This window comes from Vigna radiata, chromosome 7 (assembly GCF_000741045.1).
Source record: "Vigna radiata var. radiata cultivar VC1973A chromosome 7, Vradiata_ver6, whole genome shotgun sequence".
NCBI classification, from domain to species: domain Eukaryota; kingdom Viridiplantae; phylum Streptophyta; class Magnoliopsida; order Fabales; family Fabaceae; genus Vigna; species Vigna radiata.
In genome coordinates this window covers 48873558-48897326 of record NC_028357.1, presented here as the reverse complement: position 1 = coordinate 48897326, position 23769 = coordinate 48873558, and the positions used below count along the sequence as shown (strand labels likewise).

General features: G+C 31.5%; 2 protein-coding genes across 2 annotated transcripts; one reads left to right on the top strand and one right to left on the bottom strand.

Moving 5' to 3' along the window:
• Nucleotides 1-4425: 4425 nt before the first annotated feature.
• On the top strand, nt 4426-6094 carry LOC106767998 (ethylene-responsive transcription factor ERF086). The gene has a single exon (XM_014652963.2). It carries the CDS (start codon nt 4712-4714, stop codon nt 5732-5734), a length of 1023 nt encoding a protein of 340 aa, XP_014508449.1. The 5' UTR covers nt 4426-4711; the 3' UTR covers nt 5735-6094.
• A 5271-nt stretch (nt 6095-11365) lies between these two features.
• Nucleotides 11366-16199, bottom strand: LOC106769184 (zinc finger CCCH domain-containing protein 34). Its single transcript, XM_014654692.2, has 7 exons — nt 15886-16199; nt 15629-15771; nt 15312-15377; nt 14942-15061; nt 14510-14824; nt 14119-14439; nt 11366-12405 (listed from the first exon to the last, which is right to left on the bottom strand). The coding sequence occupies exons 1-7, from the start codon at nt 15971-15973 to the stop codon at nt 12007-12009; spliced, it is 1452 nt and encodes a 483-aa protein (XP_014510178.1). The 5' UTR covers nt 15974-16199; the 3' UTR covers nt 11366-12006.
• Between the last annotated feature and the right edge of the window lie 7570 nt (nt 16200-23769).

Sequence of the window (23769 nt, the reverse complement as noted above, 5' to 3'; positions counted from 1 at the left end):
TTATTTATTTATTAAATTATATATTAAATATTACCAACAATTTGTAAATATATAAAAAAAGTTTGGATTTTATTAAAATATTTTTCAAAATAATAATTGAAATATGCCTAATTTTATTCACCAATTGATTTTTTTTCATGGTGAAATTTTTTAATATGAAATATCATAAAATTTCATTCCCTTTTTAAACAAATCTAATCATGATTGAACACCACATAAACTTATTTATATTATTTAAAAGTGTTAATTAACTATTATAAACATTTATCATTAAGAACAAATCTATCACTAGTCTTTGGAAGAAGTTTGAAAGCGGAAGAAAAAAAGCTATCATTGGAAAATGCGGAAATTGAAAAAGTAAAATATGTCATGTTTTTCTACACAGATATAATAAGAAATAAATTCAAATTAATTATTATCATAACATTTTAATAATATATATATTTATGTTAGTGTCATAAATGTTTTTATTATTATTTATATTTCTATTTATTACAATAAATAATTGAGATATTAAATAGTAAATAAAATAAAATTGTTAAAAATAAAAATATTAATCTCACTTTTCATCGTTTTAATGTTTTATATCTGATTTAAAAATTTTCATTTTCCCTTATTTTTAGTCATTTTTCTCTTTCTGTTTATTTACTCTTATTTTGTATCACCACACAAAAGAAAATGATTGGTTATATAAAGTAAAAAGAGGTGATTGTAACTTGTGAGGGCCACACAAATAAATTTATACAACTGAAATAAGTATCATTAATAAAGACAGTAATTGGTTTATGAAGGCATGTGACTTTGGTAGACCCTAATAAACAATGACAAATGCAGCTAACCAATCCCCCACAGATATTTTTAAACAATTAAAAAGTTTAAAAAATATATTATAAGAGTATAGTGGAAATAATTATAAGGTTTTCAAATTTTCATTCTAATTACAAATAAAAAAACACTCTTGTAAATTTTATCTTGTCATTATGAAAATGATTAAATAGAGAGAAGAAAAAGGTTTTCCCTTTCTCATTATATGCTTAGACTTTGTGCTATTCCGAAGGGCTAAGATCAATATCTAAATATTTAATACAACCAATCACACACTTTGTCCCTACTCTTCAACATAAACAATAATATATGCACCTCCTCATACTTACTACAACGTTAAACAAGTCTAGGTATTTCGAATTTATAATAATATCAAATAACTTAGAGAATTTTTATGTTGAGGTTGTAGTGAGAAGCGAAGGGTGTAATGTAGAATTTGATTACTTTAAACCTAAGTTTTGATTTGAAAAGTTTGATTGTTGTCTCCAATCACGTGAGAGGCTTGCATGTTATAATGTGACTTTGACTAAAGCAACAATAATGCATAATTGGATGGAAAGAAGAGGGTTTAAAATTCGAAAGAAAAAACATAAGTTTGTGGAAGGACACGAGTGAGCAGAAAGAAGCCGAAGCATGAAAAGCTAACATGGGACAGGTTTGAACCAAAAGTGCTTCGAAGAACACTTGTCACTTAATTAAACATCATTACTTAGTTTCTTCTTCCGTCAAAATCCAAGTCCTAAAAAACATGTTTATCTTTTTCCCTAAATCCCGGACGACCTTTAACATTAGCAAAAAAGTGTGTGCCACTTTTGGAGAATGTGCACAATTCCATTCTGACCATAAAAAGTTACGTGCTAAAAACCATCTCAGACAAAATAAAAAACAAGGCATAATAAACAATCAGAGCTACCTTTCTTTGCGGTCTTGTTTGGTCATTATGGAAGAAAAACATCTATTTTAGGGATGTCTAAAGCACCTTGTCAATATGTACCCTTTGCCAACCCAACTTCAAAGTCACATCTTTTTAGACACCCCATTGACTAACCTTTTTTCTTTCTTAATGGTAACTTCCAAAACCTTCCATTACATTTCATTCTTCTTCCTCTCTTCAAATCAACTTCTTTCCTTAATTACCCACCACTGTAATAATCTATCTATACTTTTCCAATCAGGGTCTTTTTTCTTTCCTTTTTATCAGCCCATTTTCTGAATTTTCTATTGCTGTGTCTTCTTTTCTTTCATATCAGTAGTCATTAAGTGGTCTTGATGCACGAGAGCACTATGATACCATGCTAATATTTTGCTCTTTCTCTCTGGGGCCCAAATGGAGCTAACATACTATCTTTCTGCCTCTTGGAATCTTTAGTGGATGAGTCAAGCGTATTGGATTCAAACCCCAATCAATTAACAAACACAAACGACTAATCAATCTTAAACAAATGTAGTTGAGTCCGTGTGACATCTCTATCTTTTCATGAGCCTACATGTGCACTGCTAATCAGTATCCTACTGCTTAAGAAGTTTTAAACAGGATTTTTCAGTTGAAGTTCATATTAAAAACTGCATTGAAAGTCATTGCAGAGATATATTAGTGATGTTTTTTCAATGAAATGTTTTTGTTTTGGATTTCTTAATCAGTAAGATGATAGTCAAAAAAGAGAATTGGCACCAGGAAATAATGTGCCGAGAACAACAAAACGGCTTGACCCCTTTGTATGATTAGCATTGTGCTATTTCCAATGCTTATAGGCATGTGATTGCAGACTTATTTAAGGCAGTACTAAATTACATTAATTTTCCTTGTAGGAACTGTGAACTAATAAAAATGTGCCCACTAGCTTTAGCTTTGTGGGGGCTGTTTAATCCAACCCAACTTGCTAATCTCCTTTAAACTTTTCATTACCCTTTTGACTACACCCTTTTAATATTGGCTTTTGGAGATCAGAGATAGTAAAGGTGATTAACCAAAAAGGCATGTTTTTTGTTATCTTTTTTAATTTTATGCCATTAGTCATTTCCTTCACTAGCCTTAAAACTCTGCAGTGTAGAATCATAAGTTAAGTTCATCTTAGCATAAACACTGCTACCACCAAAAAATGTTATAATCTGTGTAATATACAGTTGTAAGTATCCTGAAAAAGGTCCAAATACAAAGCAGTTTCAAAATAAACTAAAATCTTCTAGAATGTTGCCCAAGGATGTGAAAACTGAACAGTGTAAGTTAAGTGCCATCCAAAACTCTTTGGATTTCCAAATTCTAGTTCAGTAATAAAAGAACTGATCAACAGTTTTATCTAAGAAATTTAGTTTACCTGACCGAGTCACATAATCATTACAGGGCACTAAGCTAAGACCATGGTCAACAGCTATGATCAGTTTGGCCCAAATAAACTCTTGTACTGGAATTAGAAGTTCTACAGTTGAACTGCCAAAAAGAAAATGGGAAAATCTACTATTTGGATGTGAAACATGATGTGCATATATAAATATAGAACAAACAAAGTTAAGAGTTTGTCTTGTGGGCCATTGAAAAGGGAACTTTTTAATTTTGTAATCGAGTGTGGGGTTGTTTCCATGACACAAGACAGAGAAGGCTCAGACAATATAAAATTGTTTGATAATTTTGTGTGTAGTTAGAGATGATTTTAACTGCTCCCTTTGAAAATGATGAAGCAAACAAGAACCTCCGATGTAATTGGTTGATTATTTTGCATAAAACGCGGATTCACATGTGCATAATAATACATGCAGCTAGTGAATGTCATGCTAAGATTAGTACCTCCAAATTCAAATGTTTGAGACTCTCAAGGAGTATGTACGTAGACAAAACCACGCGGTTGTTTTTCCCTTTCTGGTTTTTGTCAGGGACTGATTCCACCATAATAAAATTTCAGATTTCATTTACACCAATCATTCAATCACCCAGGAAAGTTCTCTAAAAACAGCAGCGTATGTATTATCTCAAAAACGTAACCTTATAGGTCAATATCTATCAAGTCTAGAGCAAAAACTGAGAGAGAGGTTTTATGTTAGATCTCTGTCTGTACAGAAATTAAAAAGTAAAAATAGTAATTTACAGGGAAAGCTTTTTTCTTTTTGGTGCTTAAACATGCCTCTTTTTTTCATTATCTTTTTCCCTGTGTTGGAAATAGCACAATAGAGCTTAGGAGGTCAATTCCAGGTAGTTAGTTGATTAGCTGGGCCTTTACACGTGAACTGATGTGAATAGAGATTTAATTTTTGTCAATTGTTATCAAATCCCAATAGCTTGCATGGCCCTGATGTAATAATTACCTCACTAACTTTTACATTATTGAACTCCAATATGTAAATTGTGTATTTTGAAACTCATTGGATGTGTCTGTGCTTGTTATTGCTAAGAAACAGAAGACACATTTTATGCTGTCGTTGGAACTAGAAAGAAAGTGACTGTTGCAAAGAAATAAGATCTCAAAAGTGCAGTGTGTAGAGCCCCATTTAAGGTACTTGACAAGTGAAGGGAATCTTTATTTTCACTGTTTAGTTGTGAGTCTTAACTAAATGGGATGGAGAAGTAGAGGTTTAATAGAAATAAGAAAAAGAAAGACTTTAAAAAGTAGGTGGAAAGGGGAGGATGGTCTCCAAAGAATGACATCTGCAAAATGTCCTTTTTTCTTCCTTCCATGATCAAGTCACAGTCTTTAAAAGACTTCACCATTCATCATATATCATAACATATCATAACATAACATAACCTTCACTGCACTGCACTGCACTGCTCCTAAGTCCTAGTCCCCATTCTCTTCTGTCCTCTCTTCATTTGGCACACTATTTAACTCCCCCTAGCCCACTCACATTTCCTCACCTCATTTCACTCCAAATTTTCTTTGCCATTTCCCTACCCATGTCAACCTCTAGAACCTCAGATACACCCTTCAAAGGATATGATCCCAACCAAACTCAAATGTGTCTCTCTCTTCTCCAACGCAACACATCTCCTTCTGGTGAGAGAAGAGGCAGAAGGAAGCAAGCAGAGCCAGGAAGGTTCCTTGGGGTCAGGAGGCGCCCTTGGGGTCGATATGCTGCTGAAATCAGAGACCCCACAACCAAAGAAAGGCATTGGCTTGGCACTTTCGACACTGCTCAAGAAGCAGCTCTTGCTTATGACAGAGCTGCTCTCTCCATGAAAGGAAACCAGGCAAGAACCAACTTTGTTTACTCCGACAACATCAACTTCCACACTATACTTTCTCCTGAGGATGTTCAAGTCCAACTTCAACTTCAACCTCTCCTCCCACCTTCACAGTTCCTCTCTAACACCACTCACACCAAACAACCAAACAACCAGAATAGCAGCCTCCCCAAGGTTGTCCACACTTCAAACACTGGAAACCCCTCCCCATTGAACAATGACGCCTTTGTTGAAATTGAAACCACGTATGGGTCGGCTCAGGATGATAGTTTCTTCTTTTCCAGTGATTCCAACTCAGGGTATCTGGAATGCATAGTTCCTGATAACTGTTTCAGACCTGCTGCCTCCAGAAAGAGCAATGTGAGCGATGAAAAGGCTAACACAAACTGGAGTGAGAGTACTAATCATCATCAACAGTACTACTACTCTGAAGAAATGGGAGGAATGGCCTCAAACTTTTCAGAGTTTTGTTATCCAAGTGAAGTGAGTCAAGGATCATGGGATGATCAACAGTCATGGGATTGGAACTGCAGTGAACTTTCAGCCATATTTAAGAACCCATTAAGGGTGGAAAATGGTTGCATGGATGCATTGTACCCGATGAGTGATGATCAGAGTCCTAGTCCAAGTCCAAGTCCAAGCTATGGTATAATGAATGAGTGTGCTTCTTCTACTACCTGTTCTCCATCACTTCCACCATTTGGGGACGTAGACTTGGGATACCCACTCTTCTGAGTCTCAGACTGAGGTGCATTTATCAAGGAGTGTCTTAGTTAGCCCCTTATGTACTTGCATTGCATGCACTTGTACCTTTTTTCTTTTTAATTTTCCTTGTAACTTGGGTCTATAGCAACCCTTTTTCCTTCTTCTAATGTAATTACTAAATTGCACACATGATGATGATGATGATGATGATGATGGGGTGACTGAGCTCTTTAGCTTTTGAGCTTTCCACTACCACCTCTCACTTTCAAATCAATGGAAACCCTTTCCTCTTATAAATGGCAGATTTTTCTTTGAACATGTTAATGTTGTTAATGTTAATGTAATAGTAATAGCAATAGTAATAGCAATAGAAAGCTTGTTATTGAAAATCAAAAAAGAATGTAAAGAAGAAAAGTTTCCTATTTATATTGATGGGATGATTTTATCCTTGTTTTGGGCTAGTTGCCTAAACTTTTGGGTACAATAAAGGTGGTGATGGCACAAGCATATCCATCAAACAGCATATATAGCTTCACAGAAAGACATATTGTGAAGCCAATAACCCGCGATTCTAATCTATTGCTTGCAGTACATTCCCTTTTTCTGACTATTGATTGATTAGATAATGAGTTGTTTTTCCTTCTTTTCCTCTTCCTTTTTCTCTTTTCTTTCATCACCTTCTAAAACAGGTTTAACTTTCAAACCAAAAATCATACTTCTCTGCTTTATTAACCAATATCACTTGCATTTTCTTTTTCGATCAAATTATAACAAAATACTTACCAAATAAATTCTAGACATCTCATTAGGATCAATTTCTCTAAAAAACTATAACTATAATGTTCTTCATAACCACAAATTTACTTATATATAAATCAAAAAACACAAATCTTAAAAAGTTCTGTGAAAGAAGTATTTTTTTGTCATATAAACAAAAATGATAACGTTTATTACTAAATTGTTCCTATGATAAAAACATTCAAACATAAAAAAAATTAAAAATAATATAAAACCAAAATCATTTTTTTTAATTAGGATTAATAGTCAGAACTACGAAGGTATTTTTTTTTTTTAACATAACTTTACTACAAAACATGACTAATACTGAAATAAGCTTTGAATAGTTATTAGTTAGTGGTTTAACTTCTATAAACTATAACCTAAGAGCATCCGCATTGGAGCACTTTTTTCTAATGGAATCAACTTACATATATAAATCATTCATTTTTACTCCTCTCCATATAAACACCTCTAAACATTATCTCTGCAATGGAGCAACTTTCTTTAGATGTTTTTAATAACCCCATAAAAAGAACCTAAATCATTATGTTTTATTGATCATATGCAATTTTCATGTTTTTCAAATTTTAAAACATGATATTTTGATAATAATCATGTATGTTTTTTTAGAAAACATAGAAACGTATAATACTTAGTAACAGATATTTATTTATATTTTGAATAAATAACACACTACAATAAGATATTTTTTATTAATTTTTTACTATGATGACATTTTTTATTAATTTTTTAGCTTATACTTTTTGAAATAATTTATATACGTTATCAGAATTTTTAACTTGGATTCATATAAATTGGTTTTATGAAAAAAAAAACCATTTTAAAATATTTGATGCTGAACTTGTAGATCATTGATATTAAGTGATTTATAACAATATATTAAAGAAGTTCCCATTTTTTACCATTATAGAAAAATGTTTAAATATTAAAAGTAATTGCAGGTTCATTTTAGTTACATAAATTATAAAACAATCATATCTTTCAACAGCACACTATATTATAAACTATTGAATATTATTTAGTATTGTCAAAATTAGTCCTGTTAAAACGGGTTATCTAGCCCGACCTGACCGATCCATTATGGGTTGATTATTTAGTGAATCAACTCAATTCAGCTCATTTATTAGGGGTGTTGCTCCCTTTACCTTCTCAAGTGAGTCCTGCACCTCTCCATTATTTTAATTTATTTTAAAAATATTCTACATCTTCCCACTATTTTCTTTTATTTTAAAAATACCCTACACCTCTCACTATCCTTAACAATTTTTCTCTTTCTCTCTCTACATTAATAGAGCATTTACATGGCTCATTAATGGAACATTTACATAACTCAAATTTGAACTTGTGATATATTTTCTTAAATAAGTTTGATTCAATCTTATTTTCTATATTTTTTTCTTTTCAAATTACTTAGTAAATGGTAAAATATTGTTCTAAATTTCTAGAAAAATGTTTATATATGTGTGTGTTTTTTTTACATATAATATCTATAATTTTTAACATTATATTATGTTTTAACTCACCAACATGTTTGACTCAAATAACTTGAATAAAATATTTAATTTATTAGATAAATAATATAAAAATATTATTAAATACTTAAAATATATAAAAAAAATATTTGTTAAAGATTTAGAATTTATTTAGTTCTTTCATCATTATAAACTTAGTATATAATAATAATAATATATATTATTTACTATTAATATTATTATGTTTATTATTTTGTATTTGCATCTAACTTTTAATTTTATAAAATGGAAATAGTGGAAGTACTGATATTGAAGTTTTCTGTGAATGAATTTTATATTTTGTAATATATCACAAATTCAAATCTCTTAACCATGTGAATGCACCATTAATGTAGAGAGAGGGTGAATTTTATGTTTTGTAATATATCACAAATCCAAATCTCTTAACCATGTTAATGCTCCATTAATGTAGAGAGACAAAGAGAAAGATTGTTAAGGATAGTGAGGAGGTGTAGGGTAATTTTGGAATAAAAGAAAATAGTTAGGAGATGTAGAATATTTTTAAAATAAATTAAAATAGTGGGGAGGTACAGGACCCACTTGGGGAGGTGGAGGGAGCAACACTCATTTATTAGCAAGCCAAAAAAATTTGAACCTGACTCGACCTATCACAGGTCTATAGGTTAAACGGGTTGACTCACTGACTTACTTAATTACAATTTTTTAAAAGTAAAAAAAAAATTACAAACTTTAAGTAATTCAAATATACATAAATTTCACTTCCAAAATAATATTAAATTCAAGACAATTCAAAATAATAAAAAAAAGTACAATACAATCCGCATAATGAGTCAGATGGTATTTTTTAGGGTTTTATAAGATAATAAATTAATAAAAATAAAACTAGGTGGGTTGGTGGGTCAACTCGCATCACAATGGGTTCAACTCAGATGAGCCATATTTAAATGAGTCGGGTTAAAAATTGACCCACATAAAAATAAAAAAAATACATTTTTTTCAACCCAACCCGACCCCCCACGGGTTTGAGCCGAGTTGGGTTTAAAAACCTGTAATTTTTTTATACGGGTTAATTTTCAACCGGACTCACTTAGAACCCGACTTATCCGAATTGAACCCGTGATGAGTTGGGTTGGCGCACCAACCTATCTAATTTAATTTAATTATTTATTATTTTGTGTTTCAATATTATTAGTTAGCACAAAATAATAAATAATTAAATTAAATTAGGTGGTTGGTGAACCAACCCGACTCATCACGGGTTCAACTCGGATGAGCCGGGTTTAAACGAGTCGGGTTGAAAACTAACCTGCATAAAAAAATACATTTTTTTTCAACCCAACCAGACCCAATATTTTTTCTATTATATTGTAGATGAGATAAAAAAAATGTTTCAAGAGAGAAAAGTATTATGAATTTATCTATTCAAAACTCTAATATTATAGATGTACAAGTAATACAAAAATTATTAAAATTAAAAACTTATTTGTTCTTCTTTTGTGCTTGTTTTTTGATTACGTGTGATATATTTAGATTTGAATTAAAGAAGTTTATTATTTTTTATTTAAAAAAATTATAATTAAGTGAGCTAGTGAGCCAACCAGTCTAACCTATCCACCCGTGATTCAAATTTTTTCAGCTCACTAATAAATAAACTGGGTTTGATTGGCTCACTAATTAACCAACCTGTGATGGGTCTGGTCGGGTCAAAGTTTCATGTTTGTATATAATACATTATTTGAGACATATAAATATATCATAGTATTTAAAGTTAAATCATTAACTTTACGAATTAAGTTTCCATTATTATTTATAATGATGTGAATATATTAATTCTTTTGATCTGTCTTTCTAATATATACACATACTAACAGGTTGCTAGTGGATTAATATGGTAAAGCAAAAGTGAATCATACTGATTTGTGTTACAAGTTATAATATTTTGTGTAATCATCATTATTAATTTTATCTTGTTTTATTTTGTTAAAAATATAGGATTAAATATGTTTTTAGTCTATATATTTTAATGTAAAATTGGAATTGGTTTATATACGAAATTTTGATATATTTTAATCTTCAAATTTAAAAAATAAATATAGTCTTTTAATTTAATTAACGTGCTAACATGTTTTTCAATTAACATTAAAATAAAAACGTGTCAAAGAAAGTAAACAATTCAAGACTAGTAAGAAATATATTTGACATATAAAAAAAATTAACATAATTTAGTTAAAAAGAATATATTCATTCATTGAAGTTTAAGACAAAGATGTATTAAAATTTTAGATAAAAACAAATTTTAATTTTGCATCAAAATTAAGTGACTAAAAATATATTTAACTCATAATGGTGACAAAAAAATATATATATAACAAATTCTGAAGAATGTTGAAACCTAATCCAAAGAATACAAACGTCATGCTCATTATCTTTTAATTTGTTATATGAATGGCATATTAATATATCACCTAATTCGTGATTATAATTCTTTCATATTACCTTCACAATCTATTCTTCTTCATTGGATAATTTAAATTAATATATACGTTTTCTTGTTGCAGTCATAGTAAAGTATAACATATGTTTGCATCTCTTATATTTACAATTTTTACGGCTTGGCAAGATTTCCTTCATAACCTTTATATCATAATTATCAACTAAAGTTTAAATATTATTTTATACATATGTATTTAAGTAAGCAGCAAGTACCTTTATAAATATATTAGAACATATAAGTATAGATGAAGCCTTTTGAAGAGGCGAATTGTTAAATGAGGTTGATAATAGTTGTTAGTTGAACATGAAGATCAATGAGTAGGAGTTGAGAACAAAATAGATTTTTTCTCGTCTGACTGATTTTTTTTCATCTTGATAAAAATCCTGCCATCCAATGACAGAGATACTAAGTACAAGTAGATACCTTCGTAATAGAATAAGGAAAAACCAAGTTTGATTAATCTAAAAAAAATGGAAAACGGCATTAATTGTAGTTTCATATTTGATTTTTAAGGTTGATTAATTGAGTTTTTTTAATGTCACGGCGGTTCGGTTGGTCAGGGAAGGTGCAGTACACCTGTCCTTCAACTTTGAAGCGGCCAAGAAATAAGAACACGTGTAGTTATATCGGACTCTGAACTGCGTTGCATGTTCTGTCGCGTGCCACGCTGCGCTGCGCTCGTTAGCTCGAGTAAAGCGTATTCTATTGATAAGTACAATCATCTTACAATAAAGATATCGGAATCTAATGGGGGATGGAGGATGGATGGATGATGAAAAGAATTAAAAGGAAATCCGCAGAACGATACCTGATCCCCCAGGAAAGCTTGAGCAGGTAAAATGACAGTGAAAAAAAGATTATTGGACTTTAAAATGTGTTAATTTAAATGTCTTTCTTCATATATGTATTCTGTAATAAACTTAAGTACCAAAGTCAAGGATTTTACTTGTCACAACATCACCGTGTATCTAAAATCATAAAAGATAGCAATGTGAAGCCTCATTGTAGTCTCCTGATTACTACTCTTCACGTCAAACCTTGGATAACTTGGGAACGGTGGCAAACAGGACCTTCCAGGAAAGGATTTGGATATATTCCCAAATGCAAAAGGGGTTCATGTGAAGAGGGATTACACATGGTCAATGAAACTCCGGGCAGAAATTTTCTCATCAAAAAAGATTGAAGCATATATAAGCACCAGAAACTACTAAAATTGGAGATGTGAATGGACATGTGCATGATGGAGTTGCAGATACTTTTGAAGTTATCCAAAAGCAAGGTGCGTGTATGGGTTGCTAAAACTCTCAAGGTTGGCCATGGTTTATTCAAGATAAAAAGGATGGCCACAGAAAGATTATATGGACACGGACAATTGGTGGGAAAGTGTGCTAGACCTGAATGTGAAACTGGATTAATTGAAAAATAAAACCTATTTGAGAACCTCCTTGAGTGATGATGGCCGGTTGAAAAATTGAGATAAAAAGGAGTGATAATGAGGAATTCATTCACATTGCTTAGCTTGAAGTGTGAGAGACAGTGCTACTTGTGGTAGCACTGGTAGTTGCTGAAGAACTGGAACTCTGAGCAGATGGTTGGGTGCCTGAATGAGAAATGGGTCCAACGCTTGACAAGGTCAAACCAACTGATCCGGTTGATGTGCTCATTGAAGACATTCTGGACGAAACAGACTCCTTACTGACTCCTCCACCAAGTTCAGGCCGCAACTCTGAGGATGAAGATGACGGAGCAAGAGTACCGATTGAGGAACCCACAGGATAGGGTGCAACTGGCATGTCGGCCAGGGAAGAGGCAGATGGACTATAGCTAAGTGATCCCATAGGATGATCGAATTTGCATGCAGAACCAAATTTGCAAACTCCACGCTGTGTATAATGAGTGCAAGGCGGTGCCCCCTGATTATCAAACACAAAGTCCAACAATTAACAATTAAGAATTCAGGAAAACAGAATACGCAGATTTATCATTGCATCAACAGTCCTTTAAACAAATAAATTCATAATGAGTACAAACAAATACTTGTATATTCTTCAAACAGTCCAGAAAACAAAATAATAGCCAAAAAGATCATTAGCGTCTAGCCTACGAAGACTGGAATATGTTCTCGTAAAATAACACGAGGAAGCATGCCATGAAACATCAACATCTGCTTTCTGTATGGAAAATAGAAAGCGCCCCTAATCCAAAATCACAAGAATGAAATATGAAATTACCAATAGAAATAAGGTATCGACAAAGCTCTAAGGAGGACAACCACAGATAACAGAGCACATAACCAGAAATTCGTGGTATCGACAAAGGTTACAGGAAAATACAAACAACGTCAACCAATTCCATACAAAGCCAAAGCCCACACAATACTCATATGGTTCTTGAATCACAACTTAATATTAGAAAGACATTTCATAAATAGATAAATTTCCAGCATACAAACAAAGAAAATAACACGGAATACTCCAATAGACCGAAAAATAGCTTCACATAATGTATATAATAAACATCCAATAAGAATGAAATAAGTAAGAAATAGCACGTGACGTATAAATCAGACAATGAAAACATTGATGTCATGGCGATGCATAAGGTTTAATAAATTATTCTGCATTTAGAAACACAGTGTCGAACACGTAACTGAAAAGAACTTGATGCTATATTTAAACTAAGTAAAAAACAAAAGGTGTAAAATGATAGTGTTCATGGAGTTTTATTACATTATAAGTTCCAAAAACTTTATGGAAATTTCAAATAGTTTCCCATAATTTTTAGTTTTTAATTGAATCCCTCCTAATTATAAAATTTTGTACTTGGTGTCCCTGAAACCTGTATAAGTTGTAACAGCAAAATGGCTTGCACATGACCGAAAAGATCCACAAACAGAGTCTAAATGCTGGAAACTTGCGGAAAACCAATAATCTATTCTGAAATTTTAAGTAAAAGGACTATATTTAAAATTCAATAAAACTGTAAACAAAATAATCGAACCTATTAATAAGAAACAACTTTGGCATATATATTAATGAGACTAGGGATTATCTGGTTATTGATCCTTGCTGCCCTGCCCACTCTCTTTTGATGAAATAAAATTTTAGCGCAAGGTGTCAGTAGGCTTTTGGTTCGTCCATTCTTCAAGGACAAGTAACTCATCAAGAGAGACTAACCAGAGAAGTATTACATTATCTCAATTATAAGTGTTATGTTTTAGTACATACAATTTTAAAGATGAGAACAAAAGTTTCAATCATTCAAGAGTTTGTATAAGAAAATATTCCCTGGCCAGTCAAAGATCATATCCATAGAATGAGAATTGAAAAAGGAGTTAACATACCGATATAAGTGTATTACGGCGATACACTACAATTTAACAAAACCTAAACCTAAAGAAGGATCCAGAAGCACACTTATAATGGATGTTGTACAAAGTATAAATTCTAAAATCCTAGAAGGCGATTCTAAATACCACCAGAATGTGTAGTCCAACATGAATGCATAATACATTAAAATAGAAAGGTATCCTAAAAAAGAGCTAGCATAAAAAACGGTTCCTACTGTGATCCTTTTTTTATGACAAGCCAGTATAAAGCACCAAAGAACAAAGAACTTGAAATTACCGGACGCAAAGGAAGACCCACAGGACTAAGGATTACATTTGCTTTAGGTGCACCCTTGTCTGGTGGATGATGATATCTGCAAGATGGACCAAATTTGCACTCCCCTGTTTTCATGTAATAATGACATTCGGGTTGATCAGGTCTTTCTGGAAATGGATGCTCCTTCTGAATAGCACCTGAAGGACCAACTGAGGAACCAGAAGGCTGATAAGGTCCAGTAAAAGTAGCTGGCGACGAAGGTAGCGGGGTTATCCCATAAAGCTGTGTTGAACCAACATTAGACGCAGAGCTAGATGGCATTACAGGGGTTGTTGCAGGAGCCTGCACCAAGTGCTTAAAAGCTTTAGTAAATGTGCACATAACTTGAGTAAGCAGCGCATAGTGAACCTACCTGATAAGGACCCCAACCTGAAAAAGGGACCATGGCAGGAGACACCACCATAGGCCCATACGGACCCTGAACTACTGAGCCAGGTAGCATAGGAGGCCTTGCAACAAGTACACCATATTGTTGTTGCGAAGGACCAGATTGGGGCTGTACAGTTGGATATACCGGTGAAGGTACCGGTACAGGCAGATGTGAAACTGCGGGAACCGGTGATGGTGAAATAACTTGGACACCTGCAGGCTGGGGATGGTGGAATTTACAAGTTGCACCAAATTTGCACTGTCCAGTTTTCACATAATAGGAACACTCTTTCTCGCCCTGTTATTAATCATGAAAAATAGGTTGAATCAAACTTCCATCCTCATTAAGAAAATGTGATCCCAACATTCACAGAGAACACATAATATTACGCAATAAACATAGACCGATACAGACCACTCGCAACGGATATCCATAATAATTTAGCGGCACAGGGGTAGCAGCGCCTGCCGCCTGCCTAGGATGGTGGTACTTGCATGATGCACCAAACTTGCATGATCCCGTCCTCATATAGTACTGCAGTTCAACCACGAGCATATGCAATACAACCAACACATAAGGAAGACCACCAGCATTGAAGACAACCAGAACAAAAATAGAAGTCAATCTCAATTTTCACCCAAACCTTGACATTTATTATAAGAAATACCAGAACACGTCATTTCGTAAAACATAAAGTAATTGCATTTACAGTATCACCAATCAAATGTAACCATTTAATACAGGTGCAGCACAGAATCTATGAATGAAAGCCATATTAAAAAACCTGGCACACAGGCTGCCCCACGCGCTCTGGAAACTCCCCTCCAGTCCTCGCCGCAGCTCCGATGACCTAAGTAACAAAACATGCAGAAGTACTTTCAACTTAGGAAACATCATTCGATCATAGTGTCCAATGCAGACCTCTAAATCTCGCCCAACCGAGTTCAATTAAACCACAACACAAGTAAAATTCAACAAACCGAACTGCACAGAGCCAAGATCAAAGGCGAAATTGGAGACACACACTTACACAGGAGTAAGCAACAAACCAAAAACCCTGAGAAACTAGAAAGAAGAAGAAGAAGCAGATTTATTTATTACCGCAGCACGGTCACGGGGATGGTTGAAACGACACCGTGTGCCGTAACCGCAAAATCCCGTCCTCAAATAATAGATACAATCAGCCTCATCGGGTCGCAGAGGGTACGATTCGGCAGCTGCCAATCCGTGTTGCCACGAGGACTCTGCATTATTAGCGAAATCAAGATCAAACCTACTTCCATTATTACCACACTCTGCATTATTCAGAGCAAATCGAGAATCGTGAAGGGAATAACAGATAATGTAGATAGAGTCACCTTCGATGCCAGCGTCGGCGCCGGCCACGGTCCATTCCGGCGACGGATCAGACTGCGACCCCTCGCTGGCCCGGCCGTACCGCTCCATTGTACGGACCAAAGGGAAGAAAAGAGGGACTCAACCTGAAGGTAGGAATGAGAGGTTCCGATCAAAAGAGTGAGAAACTGGTTTGGATTTTCTCTCTCTTTCTCTCTCAGTCACTCACTCATACACTGCCTCTATGTTTCTTCCACAGTATTAGTTGCTCTCTTTCTCTCTCTATTTTCTCTCTCTTTCAGTTTCTAAGCTTCTTTTCTTATTTATTTTGATTTTTTCCCTTTCAGACACTCTTTTCATTGGTAAGAGAAAGGGTGGCTTGGTTTATTATCTGTGTACCCGCCAAACATGTCATAAAATTACCCAAATATTAAAAAAAACACAAAAAACTGTAACATTATTAACTGTTAACATTTGTAAATTACTTTTTTAGTAACCAATACTCTAATATTATTTTTTGAGAAAATAGAAAATAGTCCCACCACCCACAATATAAACAAATTTTATTATACAATGTTGTAAATTATACAATATTAGATTAAACTAGGATAAATGAAAGATTTTTTAAACCTGGTTATGTTAGTGCAGATTGCATAAGTGGTGGTAAGAAAAGCGATACGACATTGTGTGGTGGAGACTATGCATTTGTCCTAACGTAAAAAATAAAAAAATAAATTTAACGAGATAATTAATTAGTTAATCTTGTTCATGGTTGTGGGCAGGCGTTGTCGCTGAGGAAAAAAAGAAACATGAGTAGATGTCATTGGCTCCACGTGGCTGAAACATGTTAGATCTTCCTTAAAAGTGGTAATAAAAAGGTTAAAGGAACACAGCGCTATGTTATGATGTTACTGTGGGATTTCGGGATCTATTCCCATACATATTATGAAGTTCCAACTAACTGGTTTCTTCTTTACTTTCTTCAGACTCGAAGTTATTGAATTTCAAAATGTTTTGTCGCACAGTGTATGATAACAAAAACTTCCAACACTCGCGTGAAGATTGGTTCGTTTCAACTTTGGCCGAATCGAACGAAAACAAATTATTCATGCATTTTCATTCGCTTCCACTTAGATCTTGTCTGCTTAATTGTGTAATGAAAATTCGCTTTATCGTCGAAGGTGATTGGTTAACACCGAGTAGGTTTTGCAGCATTCCTACACTCTCGCAGAAACACTTCAAAATTACTTCTTACTCCCTCAAAGTCTACTTTGAAAGAAACCTAGTCTCAATGTTTTTTTTTTTTTTCTTAAAACATTTTTATCCTTTGTATTGTATAAAATTCTCAAACCTACTTCCTGCCATTTAACTTTTTTTTGTATATACATCATATAATTAAAACTATTATTCTTTATTAAACTTCAAATTTTTATCTCCAGGGAAATACAATTGTTATCAAAATAATAATTTAGAGAATGTGCATTAGGATGCTCATGTTTGTGCAAAGTTTACCCTTAACTTAACTATTGTTTTTTTTTTCTTAAATTTGATTTTGCCTTAAGTTAAATTTAAAATGAATTGAAATAAATCAATTTCTAAATATGGACTTTTATATAAATTTAATTTACGACTCTTTCATGTTTGTAAATAAATTTAAGGACTCTTATGAAAAATTAGAATGTCTTCCAAGCAAAAAATTAAATATAAATTTCTTTATTTTCCCCTTTCAATTGAATAATATGTTAAATACTGTAAAAACAAATAGTATATATTTTACATATATCACAATTTTTTTACAAGGTATCAAAATTTTTTATAAAGATTTCTATCTTGAATATCTAATTATCAATTAATCTCACTTTTACATAAAACTAATTCAATTATGACTTGTTTAACAAGTTTCCTTAAAAAATTAAATGTGTTTCAATTGTTTTATTATAAAGAAGATTGTATCCATCTTGTTAACTAAAGGTTCATTCTTTTCTTTTCATATCTTTCTTATTTTTTTATTATAAAATGTGTCATCTCTTATATATAAAATAATTATTTTTATCATATTTATCCTCAAATTAAAACAGAAACTTCATTGTGTCTCTCTATAATTTTTAAAGTATATTTTAACAACTTATTGAGCTTTGATTTTTGTTATTTATTTTATTTAATTTGATAAATATTTTACTCTCATTTTTTTTACACGAGTAAATCTTTTAGTGAGTTTATGTTTGATTTTTTTTTTTTTATTTCACTATATCATTCATGACGAATTCTCAACTTTCTCATGGTAAATGATAAAGTGACACAATCAAAGTCATATAAGTTTCATCACAAAAAAACCTTAATTTTTAATCGAATCATTCGTCCATATAAAAAATTCTTTATATATTGAGTACTTAGTAATATTATTGTTTTATTTATTATGAATTTTATTTAAAAAAAATATTTAATTAATATGAATATAGTCAATTTAATATATTTTTTTAAATTGACATTAACATTATTTAAAAATGTCATGTATGAAAATTTAATGTAATTTTTTTACCTTAATTTTTTTTTTCTTTTATCTCCTTTCACTTCCCACCATATTCTAAGTCTTAAAGAGAATTCTAATTTAAATTCGATTTTTACCTTTACTAAATTAAAAGCCCCAACATTATCAAAATATAAAAAGTAAAAGATGATCTAAATTAAGTATATTCATCATCAAGTGTATGAAATATGTTTTAGATGAAAATATTTTGATTTAAATAATTAATGCAGTATAATAAAAATAAAAATAAATGATAAACAATATTCTTAATATATGTAATTTTTATTTGTACCTGTTGTTACTTGTCATCTGATTTTTATTAGTCAGATTTTATATTATAGTCTTTAATTTTCAAAAGAAACTTTTCATCACACTTAGCAAAAAAAATAGACAGAGAATATCATAATATTGTTTATAACTTTTTATTATTTAAAGGCATCCTTGTTACTAAAGTGGTCTATTCAGGAGGTAAAAAATGAAATTAAAAATATCAGACCTTAGAAAATTGTATAACGTCTTATATATAATTTTTCATTAACATTTATTTTGTTTTTTCCCTTTTAAAGTCAAGCATTCACTTCACTTCCTATACACTATGATTGACTACAAGTACTGTTCCATGTATTTAGGTATTTGTTTCACAAATTTTTTAATTTTCAGCTCGAAATTTGTCAAAACATATTATTATTATTATTATTATTATTATTATTATTATTATTATAATAATAATAATAATAGTTATGGTAAAAGATTCAGTTTACATCACTGTTAAAGTTTATATTTTATTATATTCTTTAATTCATAAAATTTTCTTTTTGTCTTTTATTACTTTATGTGTGTGACTTATATATCATCCCATATCTTTTACCTTAAAAATATCAATTATGTTTCCAAACATCATGGTTTAAAGTTTTTTCTATCATAATGTTGGAACTTTTCTATAGACAGTAACACATTAAGACAACTGAACTGTTTTGATGCATTCTTTGTCTAGGAACCCAGCTTAATTATCATCATACAAAGTGTTAATGGTCAATTATATGACTTTTTAAATTTCTTCCTTATTTTCACAAATCCATATCAAGAGAACCACAACATTATTGATGATATTTAATTATTACAGTTATGGTTAATTTCCTTGCAAATAAACAATGTGTTGTATTATTATAATTTAGAAAAATATTTTTTGACACATTTAATTTTTTTTTAATTTATTTGACATTATCTTTTTTATTTTTTATTTTTTTAAAAATTATATATATAATTTTATATTTTTATGACTATTTTCTTTATATTATATATCAAAATGAATATAAAAATGTGACATCTACTGTTACAATGTAATTTAAGGTAATTGATGATAGCTTTTTATGTCTCTCCCTTTTTTTAATATACTTCTCAAGCAATTCATGTTATGTGTGAAAACAGAAATGAATAAACTAGAAAGATGTTATCATCCTGTTATATATATAAATAATAGCATAATTATAAATTGTTCAAAAATATAATTAAACTCATAAAAATTATTTATATGAGTTTATTAGTATTTAGTTTTATAGTAAATTAATTAAATTTAAATACTTAAAAAGGTTACATAATACAATGAGTTATATCGATAAGAGTGAATTATTAATGAATTGTGTAGTTATAAATAATTGATAGATTTATTTAATGTTTTTAAATTACTCTCTGTTATATTTATGGAACTCTTGTCCTTGTCTAAGAGTTTTTTAAAATAATAAAATTTATTTATATTAAGTATATTACTCTTTATTTTCTTTTCATTTATTTTTTTAAGTTAAGTGGGAGTATTCTTTTTTTCCTTTTTATGATTACTTTTTGAAATAAAATCATCAAAAGATAAAATACCAAAAGGAAAAATAAATTATACAATATTAATACCCATATCTATTTAATAACAAATTTTCATATATATTAAATTTGTCAATTTGTATGCATTATTTTGAAAGTGGGATATGTACAGAGTTTTTGTTCTGTATAGCAAACCTGGGCCATGAAGACAAATTAGTCACAGGAATCTTTTTACAGGTAGGCTGTAAGATATTGGATTCACAAAAAAAAAAAAAATAACTTTTTTAAAAGGGTAAAAGTGTAATTTTATTTTGATAGATCCAATATTTTGAAAATATATGTTGTTTTGGTAATGAAAAAAAAAATCTTCTGTACTCAGATTTTTTTTTATTACATAGTAAATATACTCAAACTTCTCGTATTGTTTTCCCAATACAATTTGGTTCATAGATTAAGTCATAAAATTTAACAATTTGGTTCATCGTAAAAATTAAATTGCATGTTTATAGTTGGACATAAGACATAAAACATATTGTTGCTTCAATCTTTCTAACAACAAATGAGCATTAGAGCCAATGAATGAGATATTTTCATATGCATCCACAAATATCTCAATTCCATTTAATAGGTATTCCATTTTAATTTTAGGTTCAAATCATATTTCTCAATACATAAAGAACCATAATTCATACGTGGATGATCAATTCAAAATAAGCATTAAGAATAGAAATTGAATACTAACATAAATTGGAAAACCATATATCATTAACATCACAAAATATATAAGAATTTCATGTTTTACAACTAATCTCAACAAATAGAAAAAGCCCTCCATGGTGGAGAACTTAGGGTTCTACAAAATTGAAGAGATATGGAAGAAATTGGAACCAAAGAAAAGATGCACAACCTTTCCCAAGGTTCTTGGCAGCTACTCCATGCTCCATTTGCATTTTCCCTTCGCAATTCCATCTCCAATTCGTGACTCATCTTCTTCNTCAACCCAAAAGGGGCAAAATCACCATTGATAAAGCTTGAAGACCCAAGGAGGAGTGAGAGAGCTTCCCTACACCCCAGATAGCCTTCAAGGGCCTCTCCCAATCTCTTTAGGTGAATAATGAAGCGTAGGAGGAGAAGAATGCTTAAAAAATCGCGAGACCCATGTTTAAATAACTCATTTTGACACATCAGCATCGTTGACACTCAACCGCCTTCCTAGGGTGCTTGGGCACGAGATTTACGCGAAGGCTGGTGCTCAGCCCCCTTCTTGAGGGGCCCGGGGCGCAAGATTTGCATTGACGCTCAGCCCCCTTCCTGGGGGGGCCAGGCCTGATTTTTCTACACTGCATTTTTTTCTCTTTTTCTGCAGATCTACTTGCTCCAAAGGCGTCCAACATGGGTATTTGCTTCAAATTGATCTTTTATTGTCCCAAAACATGTTCTCTTGAGTTCTTGTTTGTTTTCCTCCACTAGAATTGCTTCCTTCTCATTTATTTCAGACACTCAAATAAAGATATTAGAGGTAAAAACAAGAAATCAATCGTTATCACAAGAAAACACAAGAAAACTAGAAAACACACTAAACTTTAGTATAAAACAAGGTAAAAGTGTTGAAAGAGTTGATTTATTCACCAAAATATATACACAAAATCATGTGAAATCAATCGTTATCAATATACCTATTATTTTAATTAACGATTGAAAATAACAAAGCAAAATAAAAAATTAGTATACTTCATCTATAAGACGCAAGCTTTATTCAAAGAACAAACCATTAAAAACTTGTTTTGTTTGTTAGGATAAGTTCAACCTGCAACTAGGATGTTTCTTAGACAGAATGAGTGCTTTTAATGCATGTATATAGTGCATTAAATACATATTACATCAGAGTTTGTTAGATACAAAAAAGACATTTAAGTTTGAATCTAACTTAAGGACTACAAAAGGATTTGCAAAGATTATTTTATTCAACGACTAAATAAAACTATATTTCAAGAAGAAAAGTAAAAGAGTTTGGATTGAAAAAATATTTAATCTTTATCAAAATAATTATGTGGCCTAAAATAGTATAGTTGTTAGACGTCTGTGTTTTCGAGTAAGCGTTTAGGAAAACGTTTTTTGTTAAAAGTAGTAACACGAGTATTCTTATACTGATTCACACAACCTAAGCTATTTCTAATTTTCCCTTAAGACTTCTTAAGGGGTTCCACTAATCTTATACAGGACTACAAATGAATACAACCCACTTATGGTATACAAGTATTATCGACTACCTGTGGTTCCCTTAGTTAAATCTAACTAGTCCGAGTTTAATTGCTCATGGTATCAACCCTACATGATTGTCTAGACCATTTAACTCAATTGTGTTAGACAATGCAAATGTTCTAATTCAATTTTGAATATACAAACACAACAGTTGTTGTGTTTTGAGTATAAGTACAAATTTAAAAAACTCTCAAAGAAAATATAAATTCAATACAATAATATTTGAGAACTTGTAAAGTTCTTTCTTGTTCTTATAACACGATGTAAGCGTTCAAAGATAATAACAATGTTAATGATTTAATGACAACAAAGTTCAAATTTTTTTCTCTCTTCTGCAAGTCCTCGTTATATAGCTTTCTTTGAGAGATGTTTGTTACTCAAAGAGAGTTAATCTCCTGAGAGTAGGTGGTTTCTAGAACGAATATCTGTACTTCTCTACATCTTGGGAAAAGCAACAATGCTTTAGCAGTCAGAGCTTGTACGACCATGACATGAGATAAAGCTTTAAGGAAACATTCCATGAATGTCTTCCTATTTTGCAAGGTCTTTTTGATCCATGTGCAGTGATTATGAATAAGTTTGGTGTTGTCGTTATTTGTACAAATAAAGATACCAAAAGCATAGCAGATATAAGTACAATACGTTCATGCATTTAATGTTCTTACGTAAAGAAAGCGTTTAAGAATGATTCGTAATATGAGCATTTAGCGTGAGTCCATGCTTTTCAAAGTACTATCTCATTTGATAAAATATTCAGGTTTATTGTTGCTTTCTCTAGATGCGTTTCCGAGCAAATATTGTTTAATCTTTTATAACTAAAAATCATTTTTTATCTTGCTTGCGTTTAACAATATTGTTCTAATATGCACTTCGCTTAAACACTTTATTTCACTAAATAATATTTCGTTAAGTGTTGTATGTTAAACTTGAAAACTTGTTAGACAATCTATTATAAATTTCTCCATGAGTCTATTAATAGACATTATTATTCTTTTAGAAAGAAAATACACTTCGTTCTTTCTTATCCTCTCTTATCTTTGGTGTTGAAATATTGAGTTCCATCTTTACACTAGTGCAGCGAGGGGATTTTACCGCGGTTATTTTTAACTATAGGTCGCGGTTTACGAACCTTGTACCGCGGTAGTAAGTCAAAGACTTTAGGCCGCGGTTACAACCGCGGTATATAAGTTCTGCAATATGCCGCGGTTGTCTAAAGACCCGCTGCCTAAGTTATTTTTTTTTAAAAAAAAAATATATATTCCACTATATGCCGCGGTTGAACCGCGGCAAAAAGTGCCACTATAGG